Source organism: Pimephales promelas, chromosome 11 (genome assembly GCF_988280905.1).
Source record: "Pimephales promelas chromosome 11, fPimPro1.hap1.1, whole genome shotgun sequence".
Taxonomy (NCBI): domain Eukaryota; kingdom Metazoa; phylum Chordata; class Actinopteri; order Cypriniformes; family Leuciscidae; genus Pimephales; species Pimephales promelas.
In genome coordinates this window covers 12,469,903-12,491,970 of record NC_142779.1, presented here as the reverse complement: position 1 = coordinate 12,491,970, position 22,068 = coordinate 12,469,903, and the positions used below count along the sequence as shown (strand labels likewise).

Genomic DNA, 22,068 nt, shown 5'->3' with positions numbered 1-22,068 from the left:
TGTTGCAACAACAACAAAAATGATATAGAAACTGACAGTGTCCATGATATGGGACAGTGACTTTCAGGATGTTAAATGATTTCCAGCATTTGTTCCAGCAATAACACAATAAGAATAGTGCTTTTATCATGAAGCAGTTATGCAGCCTGGATTTCACTTGAAAATTTAACTCTGGATTTCACTTTTTAACATAGGAACAATAGTATAGCCTATAAGTGTTACAGCAGTTTTATTTAAGTGATTTTTCAGCTGTACACTTTTGCTGAACACAAATATAAGTATGTTTAGCAAAGGATGCATCCCTGAAATCACTTATAACTGTAGTGGCCTACTATTATTGTCATTTACTTATATGTTTGATAGACACAAAACAAGTTCTAAAATAGTTTTTTTTTTTTTTTGACAGAGTTTATTGTTCTCTCGGTGGAACTGCCGTTTTCATATGTTTAGTTTTAATCTGACTTGTTTGGGCGTTCATGTTGTGTATGTTTAAAACGACGGTTGAATTCGGTTTGTATATTAGTAATAGTTCAGTATTAAGAAACCTTGCCAAAGCGAGCTGTTGTGGGCTGATTTCAGGAAACAATGACGCATACAGGGGCAGGGTCTTTTACATAGCCTATTGAACTAGGAGAAGTTTTTGCCTCAAGTTCATTTGAAGACATTTTCTTTCGCATCTTCTGCTTTTCTTGAACAATAGGATGAGATTTTACCACAGAATTACTTTGGCACTGGCAATAATATGCCTTTTTGGGGACAGCGGACATGGTAAGTTTATTATTTAAGCATTCAGGTTTTGAAGTAGCCTAGATGATAGTAAACTCCCAGACAGCAACAGCGTCTACTTCACGGAAGGTGTTTCGTTATAAAAACTGCGTAGCCTATCTTCAAGAAAAGTTGACAAGATATTGTTATGAAAAATGAATTCAACTGTAACTTCAGCCACGAATGTTGTCTGTCAAATCATCCATCGTTATACTGAAAAATATCAATACATCCATCTCTTACACAATTAAGGCTATTTTACCGCTATTTCTGACTTTTACATTAGAAAATGTGTCTTTGTTTAATTTAATTTAACTTTAGCCATAATTAATTCACTAGTCTATAATAGGCTAAAGTTAATACTGACTTTGCCCACTAACGTTACCATATAGCCATTAGAAAATCTGGCCTATAGGCTACTAATAATTAATTTAACGTTACTTATTCTTTGATTCCGAATCGGTTTTACGACTCTGGTTTATTCAACGGTTCTATCAATTCATCTTTTAGTATTTTTTTTTTTCAAGAAATGTTTGGAAAAACAATCTTATTATTGCTTATAATGAACTCAGCCCGTTGCCGATGGTCGCGATCGCGATGTATGATTTTTGATTCACTAAAAAGATCCGACTCATTAGAATTATCCGTTCGAAGAACTAGCTACATTGTAACGCGCAACTTGGTTTTGATTCACTAAAATGAATCGGCACTTTAGAATCATTCGTTCGGAAAACTGGCTGCAATAACGCGCAATTTGGTTTTGATTCACTAAAAAGAGTAGGAAATAGTTTTATATTGTGAAATTGTGCCATTTTGTGTACATTATACATAATAATAAAATAGGTATGATACATAAGAGAATACATAAAAATAACACTCTTTAATAAATAAATACAATTTGTGCTCAAAAATTAATGACAAAATATATAATAAAACACTGCTCAGTTCATTATTACAATATCATGCCTGAGGAGTTTGTTTGAGGATAGTGTGAATGTCTGACAAGCCCCTCATATGTCATTCTATATTATCCCTGAACTCAGGAGCCCCAGCCAAAGGCAGGTATATGTGGTTGAAATGCAACCCGGATGATAAGAACGCAAACTGTGTCACACAGAAGGGCCCTTGGGTGCCCCTGTCAGGGCAAAGTACCCGACTTCCACCTTCTGCTGCAAAACACATGTAAGTTGTCTGTATATTTACTTCTGTTCACTTACTTTTACATGTTTATTTATGTCTAGATTAATGAAAACTAAAGAGTTTAGGGAATGTATTGTATTGTAACATGACGCATTTCACTACTGTAAACTGTAGATTTTTGATTAGATTTAGTTGGTTTAGTAAAATCTCCCTCCTGTCATACCTGAATCCCAGATATATTTTGGGGAAAATTATGTATAGCATTTTCACATCCAATTTTCATGATCAAGAATGGGACCACTGGAGTCGTGTTACAGCTTAATCATCCAAAAAAATGTTATGAGAGACATTTTTCGACCTACAGGAAGTACTGACTGCTTCCTCAGATATGATGTCATAGAAAGTTGGATTAAGAAATGAAAGAAATGCAATAAGTTTTACTGAATTTTGTTTCTTGGAAACATTTTCACCAAAATATGCTGATGTTGTTCAACGTCAGGGGCATTTCCAGAATTTCTTCTGGTTTAGACATTTTGAATGTGATGCTTCACCACATGATTCAAATCTCTGTTATCATTTTCCTAGCAGTGGTGATTATTTCTGCCAAAAAAGTAGCATGTGTCTTTTCACTGAAATATATATATTCATAAGGATGAGATATTTTCTGTAAGGTTTTGTCACTGTCACGTTAAGTGCTCATTATGCTAGAACTACAATTGTGTGTTATATAACTGGAAAAGGCTCTAGCTAAAGTGTCAGATGTTTTTAATTTTGCTAATTACACAATATGACCATATGGTCTTATTGGAATCAATGTAACATCAGTTTTTGTCTGTTTGATTACTTAGATTTGTTCTTAGATTGTATCTTTTTCTACTCAGCATTTCTCATGCTGAATCACTTCCTTCCATGCCTCAATCAGATTGACGTCACGACAGCTGTATCTCCTCACAATTTTTCACATTTGTATTCAACCCCGAAAACAACAACTAAGACAATGTTAAAAAATGTTTGGTTGAGTTGTTACAGTTCACAAAATCTTGCTTACACAAAAGAAACACAATCTCTTCCTTTCTTAAAAAGACAACAAATAATACATTTTGAAAGTCACCATGAAATAAAAATGGGCAATTGTTTTTTGAATATTTAAGGAATATGTATAATAAAGGATTTATCTGGCACATGATTTCTAAAACATTCATATGCCCCCATAATCTTTTATCAAAATAGCTTCCCCTCCATCTTGCAACACTACCTCTTCTCTTCTCTGGTGACGTGTTCAGTGGCGTAAGAACGAGACAACCTGTCAATCACATTAGATCACCGCATAGAAAGCCACAACAATCCAAACAATTCCCGATGGACAAAATTAAAGTCCCCGTGAACCGGAAGTTGCAAACGATTTTTCTCCAGTGCAGTGACGTATTTCCAAGTGAAACGGAATATTGAACAGAGGGCAGGGTTTTACTCTAGCGCTCCTCCTCTCCATCTCTCGCTCATAGCAAACTAACGGTTTGAGGGGAGTGGTTAAGCGTTTCCCCACCCAAACTGTGAAGCCTACGTCATCAGAAAAAGAAACCGTTCCAGACCGGAAGTAACTTTGATTAAAGATTACTAAGGTAAAAAATTTTTTTTAATATATATTCACTTGCACGGATTATTTGTTCACCACAAGACTAGTAATATGCGCTAACAAAGTAAATAGGTTCAATTTTGATTTCACGGGGACTTTAAGTCACTGCCTACATTCTTTCCAGGTCGAAAAGCCATTTCACTTGAATGTCACAATAGGGAAGGCAGTTCTATTGCAACTTCTGTTTTACTGTATGTTGACTAAGTCTAGTGTGGAGGTCAGCGGGATGATTAAAGAGACTATATTATGCCCTGCCCTGGATTTTGTTTTTGGGGTCTAGTAGAATTGTTTTATTTGCTAGAATGTTTAAAAACACTTTTTTTTTTTGTTTTTTTTTTTTACATATTTTTTTAATTGTTGCTGCACCTCTCTCTCCAGTCTGCCTGTAACGCTCTGTTTAGTTTTGGTCCCTAAAGCCCCCCCCTTCTGAAAAGCGCTTGACTGTTACTGTTAAAAAATATCAGAAATCGTTGTTTCCCCCCGACTCCTCCTCCTGACTCGACGCTCACTCGGATTTACAGTTTTAGGACACACTCAACAGGAACGAGCGCAATTGATAAGCTTACACACTGTAAGATGATGAGTTGATTTATCAATATTTTAATATGCTCTCGTTCATAGAGATTTTTAGATGGACCGAGGCTTTTTAGGTTGAGTAGAATCTTCAATCTCTGACCCAGTTTGTTTGCTGGCTGTAATACACCGTTTCCTGCCAACTGGCATCCCGGGGTGTTACAATTGGGTGAACTGACAGTGGCCGAGAGCACACAGACCAAAACAAAAACAGACATTCCAACACGGACGCACATTTCAAAGTAAATACTGGCTGTAGAAGTGTTTTTCAGAGAAAAGAGTATGTGAACTGCATGTGTCCTAAATATCTGCAAACATATTATGGTATTTTTATGCCTTAGTAGAGTGAAAAAGATACATACAGCACCTTTAAGACTAAAAGCGAAGCATTTCAGAAACAGGGCTTATTGATATAGAGAATAACTGTGTAGTAGACATTGTGCTTTGGAACTTTCAGACCTTTTTTTTCATGCTCAAACTGCAACATTATACACTGAAAGCTGAAAATGTGAAGAAGAAAAAATGAACTGGCCCCTTAATTTCTCAACAAAATGACAGGAAGGGCTGAGAGGATGTTGGAGCACTATTGAATGACTTTGTGCTTTTGTTTTCAACAGAGTCCCAGTAGAGGAAGTGACTCCTGAGACTGAGGAGCAGTCAGGAGAGGGTTCAGGTAACTCAGACACCTTGGCCCCTTTTCTCAACATGGATCGGCAGTTGATGGCAGACGGTCCAGAGCAGGAACTCAACAATAATGAAGTGGAAGCTTCGACTTGGATGGAGTCCAGTGGAGACATTGATTACGCCAATTATGTCTCACCTCAGAAAATAGATTGGCTTTCTTCACAGGATTTGAAAGAGGACAACATTATGGTGTAAAGTGCTGGATAACATGTCATTTGCTTTTTCGGTTTTCTTTTGTACAATGTGAAACATATGGGACGCTGCTTTTTTGGTCACAGATGTAATTAATATATATTCATAAACTGTGACATGCTCTGCAAAAGTTAATTATATCCCAGGTTGCATTGTAAGGATCTATTTTATTTGCTCTTTATTTTTTAAAACATATTATTTTATTTACTCTTAATGTCCATAGTCTGACCCATGATCAGTCTTAACTATTAAAGCAATCATTTGAATTTAATTTGGAATGGAAATATTATTAAATGCAACATAGACTATTTAAAGTGTTTGGGTAGCAAGGAGTACATTTTGTAAACATTTAAATGTCTTTTCTTGCCAGTATTGTATAATATTTAAGATTTCAAAATAAAAAAAATTATAAAAAAGCATCTGTGTCTTATTTTTAACTCTTTAAACCAGCAAAAGGAATGATGAATTGTATTCAACAGAAGCTAGCAATGAGATGAGGTCAGCCATTTAGGCTTCCTGTTTTACCAGAAGTCTATTATCACACTTGGTCTCGTATGTTTCCGGAGTCACTTCTTGTGACCTGTTTCTCAGTGTCAAGCACACAGACATACAGTTGATTCTGTATTTAGATCAACATTGAAAAGATGGATACAAAGAAAAGTAATTAGCAAAATGCAAAAAGTGCAAATGTGCAAATTCAAAAATGCGGTTAAGATGACACACACACACACACACACACACACACACTCCCTTCCAGATGCTTTACGCCCACATTTGTTCCTGTTACACCTCCACAGTTCAGCATATTCAACCAGGTTCAACACTAAATAATAGTTTTTCAAGAGCATTTATGATGCCAAAATGGGTACGTTTTGCTTTTACTTGTAAAAAAAAAAAAGCATCCCAAAATGTACACCCATAGTTTTAGCAGGAAATCTTATTGAGAATGTTTGAGATTTTCAATTTGAGACAAGGCTTGATTGGTAATCAGATACCCATTTTCGACAAGTTGGTATGATTCTTTAGGGTGTTTGTGTAAAGTTTTTTACATACTTTGGTTAAATTCTTCAATGGTTATGTAAAACAACACCCTTTTGACCTCCTCAAAATGAGATCAGTTCACAGCGACCCATTTCAATGCATGACTCTTTAAATGATAATGAGCAACTGCTCACCCCACCCCTCTCTTCTATAGGGGTGTCGACACAAGACTCTAAAGTGCTGCCTTGGTGGACGTATACAACTGGCTGAGGGCGGAATAATGCTAATACGGGACAGCCCGTCAGTGGTGGGCAAAGCATGAGTCATATTGATCAGAAAACCCAAATGGATTGATTAATGAGAGTGTTTAGGCTTTTTGAGGATTAAAAAAATCCTGTGAATGGATTTTTTTATTGTATAGTGGTTGTGTCCATCCACTGTAAAGACACATTTATATGCAAACACCATATAAAAGGGAATTTTGCATCTGATGACCCCTTTAAAAGAACATTAAAAATATTAAGCTTCACATGGCTTTAAGAATAGAAATGAAAGTTGGTTTGACGTCAGAACCCGACGTCAGATTGTAAGAACCTGATGTCAGATTAACGTCAGCATCCAACGTCGGAAAGAATTTCGGATTTTGGTCGAAAATGAAAGTCGGGTTGATGTCAGAACCCGATGTTGGTTTGACGTTAGAACCCGGCATCGGACCGACTGATGTTGGTTTTTGAAGTCAACCCGATTTTCATTATCAACCACACTGGACAATGTCCGTCCAATGTTGGAGATAAACGTCAATCTTATGTTGGATTCTGACCCTAACCTGATTTTCATTTTCAACATTAATCTTCTAAATGTGAATTGTGTCATTGTTTTGGAACGCACTAGCTTACAAATAACAGTAAGGCTAAAATATTCACACTAAAAGCCAGCAAACTTTAAAATAGGGCACTATAGGAACAGCCATTTGGGTGTCTGAAACCATTATGGACGTTACTGAGTTGACTTAGTCAATCTCACATTCAATCCCACTACTGGAACTGTGTTCTATAAATAAATTTGATATTGATATGAGGATAAACAGGCATAGATTCAGAGGCATTAAGGATCTGTAGGTATTAACAATGCATTGACACTGAAAATTTATATTTTACTTGTAATGGAGTAATATTTGACCAGTAGGCCTAGTATCTGTACTGTCACTGCAGTTGTCTACTTTTTCCACCTCTGTTTTCCCCTGTTGTCAACAAACATACCGTAAACTTTTGTGACAAGTCATTGCCAAAAGGCTATACCTGACAGTCTATTTAAACTATATTCAGTTCAAATTTAAAAACTAATAAGAAGAAAAATTTAACAATTCATAAAATGGCACAAATGCAAAATGTGGCATCCAAAATTAGCCAAAAAATTGTTTTGGCCAGCAGAAATTGTAATTAATTGTAATTTAAAAAAAAAATCCCAGCAGACACTTCCAACAGAATTTTGTTATAAGAACTTTCTCTAAATATTCAGTGTTGGTTCTGGGATTGTAAAAAATGTCCAGTTATCTTGACGTTAGAGGAACGTGTTTTAAAAGGTATAATGTTCCTCAAACGTTCTTTAAACGTAATTTTCGTAAAGTATAGTAATGTTGATTTTTAACATTCCAAGAACATAAAAATGTCCAGTTTCCTGAATGTTATACACAGCAAAAACTCAAAAGTGTTAAAATTTGAGTGTTAAAATAACACTGAAGAGCGCTAGTTAATATGCTATTTAAGTTATTGATTGAGTCATGATTGAGCATTATTGAAGACACCTGATGATAACAAGCAGAATCACTGACAAAGAAAAATCTAATTTTAGTCACCATTATGGAGATCGGTGTTTGGTTTAGTTGGTCTGTTGACCTTTACATGTTTAACTTAAATTTTGTTTGGCTGCTGTACATGAGTTATGACAGCCAGATGAAGAAAAGGAAAATGTGATCACATGATATTAGTTATGTTTTAAAATAATCATTATTTCACAATCATATGACCTGAATCACTGAACAAAAGTAGTCCTAATCTCTGACTAAATTGTATATTGGTCATTACAGAATCACAATGATTCAAATATATAAATTCTTTGTATACTTTGTATTTAAAATCTAAGTTTAAAATCTCAACATAACAATTAAATTTTGTTTAAACAAATACAATTTAACACTTTTATTTTGAAATTCAATGGCCGGGTTCTCTTAATGTTTCAGCGCTCACTCGTTTGGTGTTCCTGTCAGTGCCAGTCCCTTCAGTAAATAGGAACGGGGATCCAGCGGAAGTTGTGCTGAGGAGGACTGTGTTCAAGCTAAATCTACGGAGCTGAAATGGTGAGCGTTCAATCAGACTGCATTTAATGGGTGATATTCTTGAACTCACGGAACGCTTGTCTCATTCCCTCTGGAATAAAAGCCCCCAATACAGGCAACAATGTTTGCAGTTTATCCAGTCATTAAGTAGGCCATGGAAGTCGTGAATGATTGGGTGGGGAGGCTGGTCATTATCAGTCAGCGATTAAACACTGATAAAACACAACAAACGGATTCCTGTGTCCTTACAAATTGGTTATCGTGGAGAATCTGTACGTGTTGGTCTTGCGTAAACAACGCAAATCCTACAGGACCTTTAAAAACAGCTGTGAAGCTGAAGGTTGAATTCAAACTAACGTTAGATACCGAGTTTGTTCTGTTTTCCTCTAAAATTAAGCTGATTTTAAGGTTTCAATTTTACACTCGTTGTTAAAAGTTTATGCAGTCCTTCCAGGCTCCGTATGGATATTGAGCAATGCAATGCACATGATAATTAATGTTTCGCACTGCGTCAGCATTTCCTTGCATTGGGAATGATGTTTCAACCGGCAAACAATTTTGAATTGAAGTAGTAACACCACCAGTTATGACAAATTATTCATGTGAGGCATGATAATTTCACTGTTTCTTATCATATTATTGCAGATAAAAAGGTTTCTTTCTTACACTTCGAACAAATTTGGTACAAATGCGTGAAATTCATACATTTTATTATATTTTTGCAAACTGAGAAAAATTGAGACCTGTCAAAAGACAGTTTAAAACCTTTCTTTTGGAATTAAGTTCTAGCATTTTATTATTATGACATTAAACAAAGTATGTGAAATGTATTAAAGTTGACATGAAATTAATGCAATTTCAATTTGTTTAACATGGCTGTATGTCACAGTACAGAAACATAGATCTGAAACTACCTGGATAATGGTGAATTTAAAATAAAATGAGATAATGTAATACTTTCAGAGTTTCCTTGGAGGTCTTTTTGGTCCTGTGTGTGAAATCGATGTCATTCTAAACGATGCTGAAAGCAGGAAAACAGCAGAGCTGAAGACGGAGGAGGGGAAATTGGAGAAGCATTATATGTTTTATGATGGAGAATCGGTTTCAGGAAAGGTGAGTGAGTAAACTTCACCCGTGCGTGTCATTTCTTCAAGTCTCTGGTTTTGAAAGAAAATTGACGCATGTTGTCTTTTGCCACCCCAAGGTAAATATCAATGTGAAACAAACAAGCAAAAGGCTTGAACATCTGGGAATCCGCATTGAGTTTGTTGGACAAATCGGTAAGTTAACACACTGCATTCATTTATTCTCTTTCTCAAGGCATTCATGGGTATTGCTGTTCTAGTATGCGGAGAGCTTAGCAGAGCATGTGGTTGTCACATGGAAAGCTAGACTGCTCTACACATTTTCTGTAAGGGAGGCAATCTGTTATGGTGCCCTAGTTATTTTATTTCTCACTTTTTAAGTATTATTAGTGATTCTGATGGTGCTTGCAATGTAAAAAAGAAAACAACAAAATTGTCTGTCCAATACGTAAGTGTATTTTTTTTCCCCTACTCATGCAGAGCTCTTCAGTGATAAAAGCAATACTCATGAGTTTGTAAACCTTGTGAAGGAGCTCGCTCTGCCTGGGGAGTTGACACAGAACCGCAGCTATGACTTTGAGTTCATGCAGGTGGAAAAGCCATACGAGTCCTATGTCGGAGCGAATGTGCGACTGAGGTTAGTAAACGCTTTGTGGAGATTTTTTTTTTTTTTTGCAGCATAGAGACAAAGCCAAACTGAAACAAACACTGAGATGTTAAAAATGCCAATACTTGTTATATGACTTCTGCTTTGTTGCTTTAAGGCACGTTATTCTTTCCAAATGGTCCTGACAAATAATTTCAACTTTCATGTGCTTTTCATGTCTATGCAGGTATTTCCTTAAAGTTACAATTGTAAGGAGGCTGTCTGATTTGGTAAAGGAGTATGACCTCATTGTCCATCAACTGGCCACCTACCCTGACGTCAACAACTCTATCAAAATGGAAGTGGGCATTGAAGACTGCCTGCATATAGAGTTTGAATACAATAAGTCCAAGTAAGTGCACTTAACTTCACTGCCACTGAATCAATCCTAGTTTCCAAGTCTGTATGGATTCACTGGCTTAAACATGTTTGTCAGTCTAACTGATTTTGAGCTAAAAGAAGTCGTCTTGTCTTCAGGTATCACCTGAAAGACGTAATTGTGGGAAAAATCTACTTCTTACTTGTACGAATTAAAATCCAACACATGGAACTTCAGTTGATCAAGAAAGAAATGACGGGAATTGGTAAGATCTCCTTATATGTTAGATTTTATAGTCTTCTAGAATAATTGTTTTAAAAGGATATAATTTGTAAGTCACAAAAAGCAAATGTATTAATCTTTAAAGAACATTTTACTGTTAGTCCAGCTTGATTTGCATTTTATTTATTATGAAGTGCGTCATGTGACATGTCTCTCTAGGGCCGAGCACAACTACTGAGACAGAGACTGTGGCCAAATATGAGATTATGGATGGAGCACCAGTCAAGGGTGAGCAGCTACTCAACATCATTTTCTGTATATATGTTATGATATGAGTGTAGATTAGTTTAAGTTTTTTTATTACCACTGAAGACTGTGTACTAATATCAATTAGGCCTCAATCATGAAACAAAAGCAGAACAAATTTCTCTTAACCTTTCATTTAAACTTTCATGCATACTAAAATAAATGACAACAACAACAAAAATAGCTGAAACACCCACGGAATCTCATTCCTAAATGACAATGATTCGGCTGTATCTATTAAAGCTGACAAAAATCATTCACACCGGAGCATTAAAATCTGTGTCGCCGCTGCTGGTGAGCCAGAGAAAGCAGTTGTCATTTACAAGCATGAAACAGCTTTTCAACCACATAGTGTTATTTCTTTGCAATAAATATTCTTATCACAGAAGAACTGCTATAAAAGTTTATAGTTTGGATCGAAACATTGATTTCTATGGAAGCGATCATTTTAGAGCAAATCACGGACGGAAAGATGGTGCTTCAAATAAGGCTTGTCAAATGTGACAAGTGACTGTAAAAAAAAAAAAAACGCTGATTCATCCATTAACTGGTCGCATTGAACATTGTATGACATTGCCAGATTCTTTATTCCGAAACTGACTTTTGTTCCCCTACTGGACTGACCATATATTTCCAGGTGAATCCATTCCCATTCGTCTTTTCCTGGCTGGTTATGACCTTACACCCACAATGAGAGATGTAAACAAGAAGTTCTCTGTGAGGTACTTTTTGAACTTGGTGCTTGTAGATGAAGAAGATAGGAGATACTTCAAACAGCAGGTACAGTTTGAATGAAAATGCCGTTGTAATAAAATGTACAGTTTAAATCCCAATTATATCCCAAGTGACAATACTAAGTTGTTATATACTTTTTTACTTTCAGTGTCAAGTCATGTATGTCAGCAGTATGACTTGATTATTTGTCCTTTTTTTTTTGTAGGAAATCGTTTTGTGGAGGAAGGCACCAGAGAAAATGCGGAAACGGAACTTCCATCAGCGCTACGAGTCACCTGAGCCTCGGCCGAGTCTCTCTGCTGAGCAGCCGGAAATGTGAGCGGGTTTTGGAGAGCAACCAGCCAGGGAAACACGTGCCTCTCAGTGACCAGTCGCAGGAGAGGAGAACAAATTCCACTGAACATACATGCAGATCGCTGTTCACATGGTCACCCCTCACAGCTAATGGTGATAAACTGTGCCTGAATTGGCTCTCCCCTCTCTGTTGTACACAGCAAGCAATCTGTTATTACACAAGGACACTTTTTTTAGAAAGCACTGGAAACGGTCATTTAAGTCATATAGCACATCTTCAAGGTTGCACGCATCCCTAGATGAAGAAATGTTTTTATAAGTGCACTCACTGGTATCCTCTATGTTCCAAATAATAGAGCAGAAACACATTTTAAAGAGCTTCATCATGCATGCTAGCTGGTGAATCAGTTCATAGTAACAGTTAATAAAGGCTGTATGGGATCATTTAATAAATAAAAAAAAGGTCAAGAAATGAATTGGTACCCAGGCCACACTGTATTTGCAATCCACTTAAACATTTCTATTTAACTTATTTAGCATCTTCTCTTTTTTGTTTGTTTCTTAAATATTCCTTGAAAATAAAAATAAAAAATATGTCTATATATAAAATATTTAAAGAGTCTTTGGACTAGAAGCTTTATAAAACTAGGGCAGTTTGTGTAGTTATATTGGGCACATGTATTCAACTTGTTTGCCCCGTTTTGAACACACTGGCTTAGTAGTAAAAGAGGGCCACTTGAACTTCCTAAGGAGCTTTCTGAGATGATTCATCAGCATCGCTAAACACTGCTAAATATCATCTCTGCTACAAACTGAAGAGAAATGATGGGATTGTTTTGTTGTACAATTTGCATGTCGTCCTGCTTTAAGGCTTTCTAACAAAAGGATGTTAACAATATTTCACTGTCGCAACTGTACTCGTTCTTATTTTATGTGGTTTGTGGAGTAAATGTGTTTATTTTGACTTTTTTGGTTTCACTCTAAACATTACAGTTATTATTTTTCCCTCCTGCTTTGATTTTAAAACACACTACATTATTAATGGAAAGTATGTGTACAAAACTATTAAGTGCCCCAATGGTAAAGACACAATGACTAATGAAATAGTTGTGCTATGGCAACAGAGTCATTTGTACGTCATGAAAATTGTACATATCCCGCCATAGTTTGTTTATCTGCCATTATGACAAATAAAAATGCCAGTTTATACTTAACAGCTACATTTATTTATTTGTATAAAACAATAACAATGTTATTAATGAGTGGTAAAGAACTTCCATGTTTCAAATCTGGTATTTACGGATATACCCTTTGATAAACCCTACAGTCATTTTAAAGCTCTAGGGACGGATCTGGCGGGAAATTGCACACAGTTGTTCGATTGTGTGTGTTACGTCAAATCCATGTCATGGACATTAGAATTAGTTCATCTATTTTTCCGGTTTTGCTCTGCTGTAAAAAACAACAACAAAACATTTCATCAACTGGATCATAATGGTATTGTGTAGCGTTAACCTTGCACAAGTAAAGTTTAGTGAAATTTACAAAGGGATCGATTCCTTCCTGAATCAGTTTGCACCAAAACGTTCCTTGACGTAATCATCACAAGTTACTATTGGACTGCAAGTGCTCAGTTTTTGCTTCCATATTGTCATCTTTATTTCATTGCTGCGGTGATTAAGCAATAAGAAAATAAATGGATCAGTTTCGGTTGTGTTCAAGATATCACCAGTCATTATAACTCTGTTTGTACCCATTCACACTGGATTAGTATTATATGGGAACCACGTGTGATTTCAGTGGTTTGTACATGATTTACAAAAAAAAAATCAATTTCTAGATATTTAAAATCGCGATAGATTTGGTACAAGAGGGCTGAAAGCCCAGTGAAAGACTGGATATCACAACTCCGAAAATGTCAGATCAAATTTTTAAATAGGCGTTATCTTTATAAATAAACCACATATTTGAGCTTTAAACAACTACAGTACATTGTCGACTGAAAATCTAAATTTCGTGACACAATAACAGTAGTATTTTTTAAATTTCGAGGCTTCTCTGTCTGTCAGTCTATGCGCAGAAGTACTAAAGTGACTGAAGGCAGGCAGGTCTTTGGTCGTAAGCGGTCGTAAGATGTGAATGACGTCATTGACATTTTAAAATACTTTTTAAAGCAAATCAGTGATTCTAAAAAATCGAACACCCAGTTATGTGTAATGTCTTTGTAACCTCTTTCGAATACAACATTCAAATAACTAGACAAAAAATTATATCCTGAGAAAAGTGGATTTAGACCTCCATTCATTCTGCACTCGTCCTGTGAGCGCCCTCATATGGACCCAGTGTGAAACTGCAACCAGTTCAGAAACCGGAATTTGAAAATTCAATAATAATAATAATAATAAAAAAATTGAAATAGACATTTTTTGGAGGTACAGAAGCGAATTTTTAGAACGTGTAATTAAATAACATTAAAGAAAAAAAACAGGCACGAGTAACAAACGTAAAGACGGTTAAATAAAAAGAAAAATAATAAGTAAACTAAAATAAAAAGAGACATTCACAATATCTTATAATAGACATAGCTTTTGATATTTTTTTTTTTACAGTTTTAAGAGACTTCATTAACAGAGAGATTTTGACAATCTACATTTATGAAATAAAAAAATGTATATTCTAAAAACAGAAGAGAACTGAAATTGAGCGGAAGTACGAAGTCTGAGCAGAATAGCGAATAGGCGCATGCCTGTCATACCCACTATCCCAAAATGATTATCCTTCAAGATTACACATTTTATAACGAATGTATTCTCATGATATTTTAGTCTACTATACACATATTATCCATTTTATTTAAATTTATCCATTCTTGATTTTAAGACTTGAATAAATATTGAGATTAAAAAACAGGCATTTTCTTCGGGCACCGCAAATTCTTGGGTCCTTCTACACGTTGTCACTGAGGGGAACTTGACCTCCTTTTCATAATAGGTTCTGGGACTGTTGTTTAACTTATGTTTATATTATGAATTGTGCTACTGTCAGTTTTAATTACTCCGTTCATCCAGCTGCACGTGATTAACGGAAGCTAAAAATGTCTGTAAATCGCTGTATTTACTTGTTGTCGCGTTGCCACATCCGATACCGGGTATGTGCTAGCACAAGCTTCACCTCTGCTTCAGTAGCAAACAACACTTTACTGCATACAACAAGGACGTCTGAAAAATTATCCAAAAGACAATCATCTTCAGACAACTCATCGAGACCCCTGGACACATCACTGTTTATACCGCTCGCCGTCAAAAGCGATGAAGTCTGGGATGCCGCAATCGGCGCTGAGTTGACGCAACCACTGGACAAAAGTATGTTATGTTATTAAAATATTGTATTATCGCATTAAGAAGCTGGCAAGAAGCCATTCTGCCCTGCTGTTTTTATAGATTTGTATACATTTGGTGAACATTTGCAACTGAAATGCATCTGATCTTTTTTATCAACTGGTTTTAACAGGTGAAATCCTCAAAGTACTGAATAGATTCTACAAAAGGAAAGAGATGCAAAAACTGGCTGCTGACCAAGGACTTGATGGTGAGAATCATGAACCCATGATTGTTATTACCCGATCTTACATAATTAACATTGGTCAACCATGATGGGTCACACTGTGCCCATCTAATACCTATATACACATAGCAGTATGTCAGGGATACAATTGTATTTTGTTTGTTACGAAGCAGTTTGGTTTGTTGCATCATTGTCTTATCAAAGCATTATTGTTTATTTGTTCTTCGACAGCTCGTCTCTTCCATCAAGCGTTTGTCAGCTTTAGAAAACATGTGCTGGAAATGAATGCACTAAATGCTGACTTGCACATCATTCTTAGTGACATCTGCTGTGGAGCTGGTGAGTATTTACTTCAGACATTTAACTGACAATATCCATACACTGTAAAAACTAAAAAAAAAAGAATATACCAACCAACCTATTTAAGTACTAAATCTGTTTTGTGTCCTTATAATACACTAACAACCACTAAAAACACTGTAAAAGCTACATGATCAATCAAAGTTCATCATAAGTTGATTTTCTAGAAACTGAGGGAAGTATTATAGAAGGTGAACACAGTGTCTTACAAATACAAAGCATCATCATGGTAACTTGCATGAAACTAAAATAAAGCAAAAGACATTAATTTAAAGGGATAGTTCACCCAAAAGTGAAAATTAGCCAATGATTTACTCCCTCTGAAGACATCCTGTCATAGCTTTTTGGTACATAACGGTTACCGTAGATACATACAACACAGATTTGAAAAAGCTAGGCGCTGGGAAGCACAATTCGTTTGAATGGAAAATATAATTTCACCGCTAGATGGGAGAAATTCCTACACATTGTCCCTATTAACGCCATTTTACTGTAAAATTACATGAAATGTCTTGTTTTTTCACCCTGGCAGTGTAAGAAAAGTCCTCTAATAATCTTCCTTTTTCCTCATTCCAGGCCATATAGATGATATTTTCCCTTACTTTATGAGACATGCCAAACAGATTTTTCCCATGTTGGACTGTATGGACGATTTACGCAAGATCAGTGACTTACGGGTCCCAGTGAACTGGTACTGAGAGTTTCATTCTCTGATTTTACCAATAGTGTAAACCCTCTCATCTCCACTTACTAAAGTTTTCTGACACTATACTATGAAACAGTCATTAGAGTTGTTCGTGTTTTTGCCAATACGATCTTTTGAACAAAAATGTGTGTTCCAGGTATCCAGAGGCCAGAGCTATTCAAAGAAAGATTGTTTTTCACGCAGGACCCACCAACAGTGGTAAGACCTATCATGCCATCCAGAGATACCTAGCAGCCAAGTCTGGAGTTTACTGTGGACCTCTAAAGCTACTGGCCCATGAAATCTATGAGAAGAGTAATGATGCTGTGAGTTTAATTCTTTAAATTTTTTATTGTAATTGCATTAGTCGTGGATGTTTGAGCCGCTAATGTGTGGTTTCCCATTAGGGAGTGCCGTGTGATCTGGTGACAGGAGAAGAGAGAAAATTTGTTGATCCTCATGGAAGACCGTCTGCCCACATTGCCTCTACGATAGAGATGTGCAGTGTCACAACTCCATGTGAGTATGGAGAACATGCTCGTTTGAATGTGAGAATACTTGATTCTTGATAGTAATCTTAAAGAGGCTGTATGTAGAATTCATAAACCCTCGTTATTAGTGCTAACGTACAGTATAAGAGACTGAACAGGATTCAAGGCTCTGAGATACTTACAGCAAAGGTCTTTTTACTTCTAAGCAAAAAACTGTGAAATACCTTTTCTAGTGATATACTGTCAACAAACATCCAGACGCAGCCCACACTGCTGAAAGTGGCATCTGATTATAACTATGTGGAGATGTTTGCACCAGCTCTGCAATTCACCGTAGCCCTTAGATCGGGCCCCCAAAAAAAATCAAGCCCGAGGATAGTGTCGGGACATATTGGGCTGTGAATCTAAGTTTGATTTATACATTATATCTAAAACTATAGACTATATAGATCTGGCAATGTGAGACAATAGTTTGAACCAATCCCTTTTCTTTGCATGACACATTGATATCACAGAATGGCATTTTTGGCGATTTATCCTGATTTTAAGCATTCGTTTCATGTGTCATAGGAAGAGAGGCTCTCGGGAGCGCACACAAATGTCACATCCTTTTGATTTTCCCGGCAATAACGTCCCGTCTTCATAGACAGCCTAGAAAGTCGGGGAAGGTCTTTTTCTTTTCGTTTCGTTCACACGTTGCCTATACAAAAGCGATTAATGCTTGAAAATTCTTATGTATAGCCTCTTTAAGCAATATAAAATATACTTTAATATTCAAAGAAATATAAATACATTTTATATATATATAATATTTTTATATATATTATTATTGTTTGAATATTTTTGTTTAGATGAAGTGGCAGTCATTGATGAGATTCAGATGATCAAAGATCCCGCCAGAGGGTGGGCTTGGACCAGAGCTCTTCTTGGTGGGTTGACTTTGACTTTTAAGTAGAAACATTATTTATTTACACATATAGTGGGGTCTATTAATCATTTGGGATTTACGTTTACGATTTACGTTAAGTTTTAGGGAAAAAATTTAAAACTTGGTTATGTCAAAATAAATAAGAAATGTACAACATATTCTACGTCACTAATTAAATTGTACGCAAATTCGTGACATTGACTTTGAAATTCATCAAAATGAAATTGGGTTCTTTTCACCCAAATCACTAATTTGTAATAAAAACGAATGTATTAAATGATTAAACAATATAAATTAGAAGCAGTGGTCTTGTTTTAGATTTTTTTTAACCCCACTGTTGCCTATTTATCACATTATTTTCTCTGTTGGATTGCGTCTACTCATATTAATCTTTAGTGTTAAGTTAGTAATAATATTTAAATGCCTGCTAGTGCTACTTTAAAAATATTAAACTCACTATTTTCATACTATAATATACAAATTTTCATCTGCATGGTCAAATCTGTAATTTCATAAACATACTGAATGAGGTATGTTAATGATGCATTTCTCTTTCTGAATAGGTTTGTGTGCTGAGGAGATCCATGTGTGTGGAGAATCTGCAGCAGTTGAGTTTGTCACTGAACTCATGTTCACCACTGGTGAAGAGGTTGAGGTGAGTCAGAGTTATTGGAAAGACTACTGACTGCTCAGTAAACGCAATGCCTGGGTGAAACTGTTGATTTGAAGAAATATTCCACTGTTTGCCCAATGTTGTGAGATTAAGCTCATTAATGTGGTTTGACATAATATGCTCTTTTGTCTTTAAGGTGCATAATTATAAGAGGCTGACCCCCTTTTCAATCTCAAATCATGCAGTGGAATCATTAGATAACCTAAAGCCTGGTGACTGCATCGTGTGCTTCAGCAAAAATGACATCTACTCAATCAGCCGACAGATAGAAATCCGCGGCCTGGAGTGTGCCGTCATTTATGGCAGCTTGCCCCCTGGTAAGTTCCACATGGTAAACTTATGATCTGGTTTTATTTTGTTTAACTATCTGTATTAACTCTTTTCCCCAAAAAACACTGCCTGCATTTTTGATCATTTTCACAAAACTTTCATGGCCCCAAGAATATTTTGCTTTTATGAATATCTCAACATGCAAAAGAAAGAACAAATTATTCCTATCACAATAATTTCTCAACAATTTGGTTTTATTTGATCTGGAAACTAAGCTAATATTTTGATTTGTCTACAGGCACCAAGTTGGCTCAAGCGAAAAAGTTTAATGATCCAGACGACCCTTGCAAAATCCTTGTTGCCACGGATGCAATTGGAATGGGTTTGAACTTGTGAGTAACTTCCTTCCAGTAACCTTATCATACATTTTGACAGTTAATCAAACTATAAAGTTTTAAGATGATAATTAATTATATTTTCAATTTATTTTATAATATATATATAAAATTTGTAAATGGACTGCATTTATATTGCGCTTTCACAGACCCAATGGCCACCAAAGCGCTATACATTTTTGCCTCACATTAACCCATTCACAGTCATTTATTCAGCCATGCAAGGCACCATCCAGTTAGTCAGGAGCAGCTGGGGTTGGATGTCTTGCTCATTGACACCTCGACACTTGGTCAGGTGTCGTGTTTTGTGCTTTAGTTTTTCATGACCCTCTCCCACTTTCTTATAGACCCTGAAATGAAATCAGTGGTTCTCAAACTTTTTGACTCTAAGGACTAATAATGATACTATACTTCCTTTAGGAGTATTAGGAGAATCATCTTTAACTCTCTGGTAAAACCCAGTGTGAATGAAAAGGGGGAGAAGGAGCTAGACACTATTTCCACGTCACAGGCACTGCAGATCGCTGGTCGAGCGGGACGCTTCAGCTCTGTGTTTAAAGAGGGTGAGGTCACTACTATGCAAAGGGACGACTTGGTTGTTTTAAAGGAGATCTTGGGGAAGCCTGTTGACCCTATTGCGGTAAGGCTAGTTTTATCTATTACAAAAGTAAACAATTTGTTGTTTGAAAAAAGGTTTTCTCATTTGTTAATTTCTCCTCTTAGATGGCAGGATTACACCCCACAGCGGAGCAGATAGAGATGTTTGCCTACCATCTTCCCCATGCAACTCTCTCAAACCTCATTGTTGGTCTAAATATTCAACATTTTTACATTATAATTTTATTGACTGGTGGTAATCACCATTTAAATCACTCCGTTTCCATTCTGCTCCTCTGTACAGGATATATTTGTGAGTCTCGCACAAGTGGATGGACTTTACTTTGTCTGTAACATCGATGACTTCAAATTCTTGGCGGATATGATTCAGCATATCCCACTGAATCTGCGTTCCCGCTACGTGTTCTGCACGGCCCCCATCAACAAGAAGCAGCCCTTCGTTTGTACATCCTTTCTCAAGGTGAGTGAACCACCTGACAGCTCGACCTGAATAACTCATGGTGGAAAACGGATTAGCGAGGATTAATATAAAACGTAGCCAATTGTCCAATTTTGGTTTGATTGAAAATGATTTATAATACAGCGGAAATGGCGTGTGAGAATTGTGCTTACATTATCAATGAAAAGCATGAAAATTAATAAAATCTTAAAGGGTTAGTTCACCCAAAAATGAAAATTGTCATTAATGACTCACCCTCAATGTTGTACCAAGCCCGTAAGACCTCCATTTTCAGAACACAGTTTAAGATATTTTAGATTTAGTCCTTGAAATTGTATTTCCTTTCTGGACCAGGACAGTATATCGTACACATTTTCAATGGATGGACAGAAAACTCTCAGACTAAATCTAAAATATCCTAAACTTATTGTAAAGTGTAACCCTTTTTTGCATATTTCTGTAGTTTTAGTCATTTTAGTACTGCAACGTAAACTTATTTAGTTGCCATCTAATATTTATGTTATTCCTGCTTTATTTCAATCACTGTAAATTATTTTAATAGTTTTAGTTAACAATAGCAACATTTGAAAATATTAATAGTATATAAATGCTGTAAAAATCTGTCCTCTATAGTTTGCCAGACAGTTCAGCAGAGATGAGCCCCTGACGTTCGACTGGGTGTGTCGAAATATGAATTGGCCCCTGGCCCCTCCAAAAAACATCAAGGACCTGGTTCACCTGGAGGCTGTCCATGATGTGCTAGATCTTTACCTTTGGCTCAGGTATACATTTTTTTCCCCTAAAGATGAACCTAAACGTCTGGAAATATTTATTTAGAATTCTAGCATTAAATCAGAAAGCAACAAATAAGTGTCCCTTTTCCACTGATTTCATCCATAATTTGAATCCTCTTGGACTGCTTCCCTCTTGCAGCTATCGCTTCATGGACATGTTCCCAGATGCTAACCTCATCCGTGAGATCCAACAGGAACTGGACGGAATCATCCAGGTTGGCGTGCGTAACATCACGCGGCTTATCCGTGCCACAGAGAATCAATCTGCTTCTGCAGAAACCACAGCCTCTGTAAGTCCTCCTGATTCGGACACACTGCCACAGAGAAGGGGACGAGTGCTAAAACCCCATAATCAAAGAAAAGAGCTCAGACTGTCGGATTCTTCTCTGAGCTCCAGGTTGTTGCGGGATGGACTACTGACAAAAGAGCTGTTAGAGCAGCTGCAAAAAGAATGGGTCAGAGAGCAGAGCCAACATGGTGATGACTTTGTTTCAACAAATAAAGGGAAAAGAAAGAAAAAGTGAACACTAACACTGTAACATGGACTTTTCTGTACTTTTAGAAGATCAAGTGAACAATATGGCTGTGTTCTGAACTGGTTGTCTCTCCATTTATGGAACGCTTGATCTGTTTTACTAAAAAAAAAAAAATTGCAATTTTCACAGTAATGTATAATCAAGTGTAAAAAAGAGGACTGTTCCGCACACTTTTGGATGTTACAATAAAATTATATTGATATTTTTAATAGCTCTCTGTTGCCTAACCACAGAAAAATGTTTCTTTGCTGACAATGTTATTTTAAGAATAAAGATAAAGAGAAATTCAGGTTCCCATGACCAAAAAAAGTAAAGCTGCACATGACCGAGTTCTTGTCAGACTATTGAACCTGTCGTTGAAAAATCAATAATTTGTATTTACTCCTTTTCTATTTTTAGCAGGGT

The 22,068-nt window shown here is 36.2% G+C and overlaps 3 protein-coding genes across 3 annotated transcripts; all 3 read left to right on the top strand.

Moving 5' to 3' along the window:
• The first annotated feature begins 549 nt into the window (after window positions 1-549).
• Window positions 550-5,258, top strand: srgn (serglycin). The gene is made up of 3 exons (XM_039672484.2): window positions 550-768; window positions 1,809-1,947; window positions 4,729-5,258. The coding sequence occupies exons 1-3, from the start codon at window positions 702-704 to the stop codon at window positions 4,988-4,990; spliced, it is 468 nt and encodes a 155-aa protein (XP_039528418.1). The 5' UTR covers window positions 550-701; the 3' UTR covers window positions 4,991-5,258.
• Window positions 5,259-8,185: 2,927 nt separating this feature from the next.
• vps26a (VPS26, retromer complex component A) lies at window positions 8,186-12,476 on the top strand. Its single transcript, XM_039672519.2, has 9 exons — window positions 8,186-8,324; window positions 9,267-9,416; window positions 9,508-9,583; window positions 9,869-10,025; window positions 10,222-10,386; window positions 10,512-10,618; window positions 10,795-10,863; window positions 11,519-11,661; window positions 11,822-12,476. Exons 1-9 carry the CDS (start codon window positions 8,322-8,324, stop codon window positions 11,933-11,935), a joined length of 984 nt encoding a protein of 327 aa, XP_039528453.1. The 5' UTR covers window positions 8,186-8,321; the 3' UTR covers window positions 11,936-12,476.
• A 2,382-nt stretch (window positions 12,477-14,858) lies between these two features.
• supv3l1 (SUV3-like helicase) lies at window positions 14,859-21,872 on the top strand. Its single transcript, XM_039672411.2, has 15 exons — window positions 14,859-15,272; window positions 15,421-15,498; window positions 15,706-15,813; window positions 16,411-16,525; window positions 16,677-16,845; window positions 16,927-17,038; window positions 17,862-17,939; window positions 18,502-18,593; window positions 18,748-18,928; window positions 19,180-19,273; window positions 19,697-19,916; window positions 20,000-20,080; window positions 20,178-20,354; window positions 20,967-21,115; window positions 21,267-21,872. Exons 1-15 carry the CDS (start codon window positions 15,005-15,007, stop codon window positions 21,649-21,651), a joined length of 2,307 nt encoding a protein of 768 aa, XP_039528345.1. The 5' UTR covers window positions 14,859-15,004; the 3' UTR covers window positions 21,652-21,872.
• Window positions 21,873-22,068: the final 196 nt, after the last annotated feature.

Bases quoted from the DNA above. Each gene is read 5' to 3' on its own strand.
- srgn (XM_039672484.2), top strand. From the start codon at position 702: ATGAGATTTTACCACAGAATTACTTTGGCACTGGCAATAATATGCCTT. The intron at 769-1,808 runs GTAAGTTTATTA...CCCTGAACTCAG, and splicing joins TTTTGGGGACAGCGGACATG to GAGCCCCAGCCAAAGGCAGG. The intron at 1,948-4,728 runs GTAAGTTGTCTG...TGTTTTCAACAG, and splicing joins CCTTCTGCTGCAAAACACAT to AGTCCCAGTAGAGGAAGTGA.
- vps26a (XM_039672519.2), top strand. The intron at 9,417-9,507 runs GTGAGTGAGTAA...TGCCACCCCAAG, and splicing joins GAGAATCGGTTTCAGGAAAG to GTAAATATCAATGTGAAACA. The intron at 10,387-10,511 runs GTAAGTGCACTT...TCTTGTCTTCAG, and splicing joins TTTGAATACAATAAGTCCAA to GTATCACCTGAAAGACGTAA.
- supv3l1 (XM_039672411.2), top strand. From the start codon at position 15,005: ATGTCTGTAAATCGCTGTATTTACTTGTTGTCGCGTTGCCACATCCGA. The intron at 15,499-15,705 runs GTGAGAATCATG...GTTCTTCGACAG, and splicing joins TGCTGACCAAGGACTTGATG to CTCGTCTCTTCCATCAAGCG. The intron at 20,355-20,966 runs GTGAGTGAACCA...TGTCCTCTATAG, and splicing joins TTTGTACATCCTTTCTCAAG to TTTGCCAGACAGTTCAGCAG.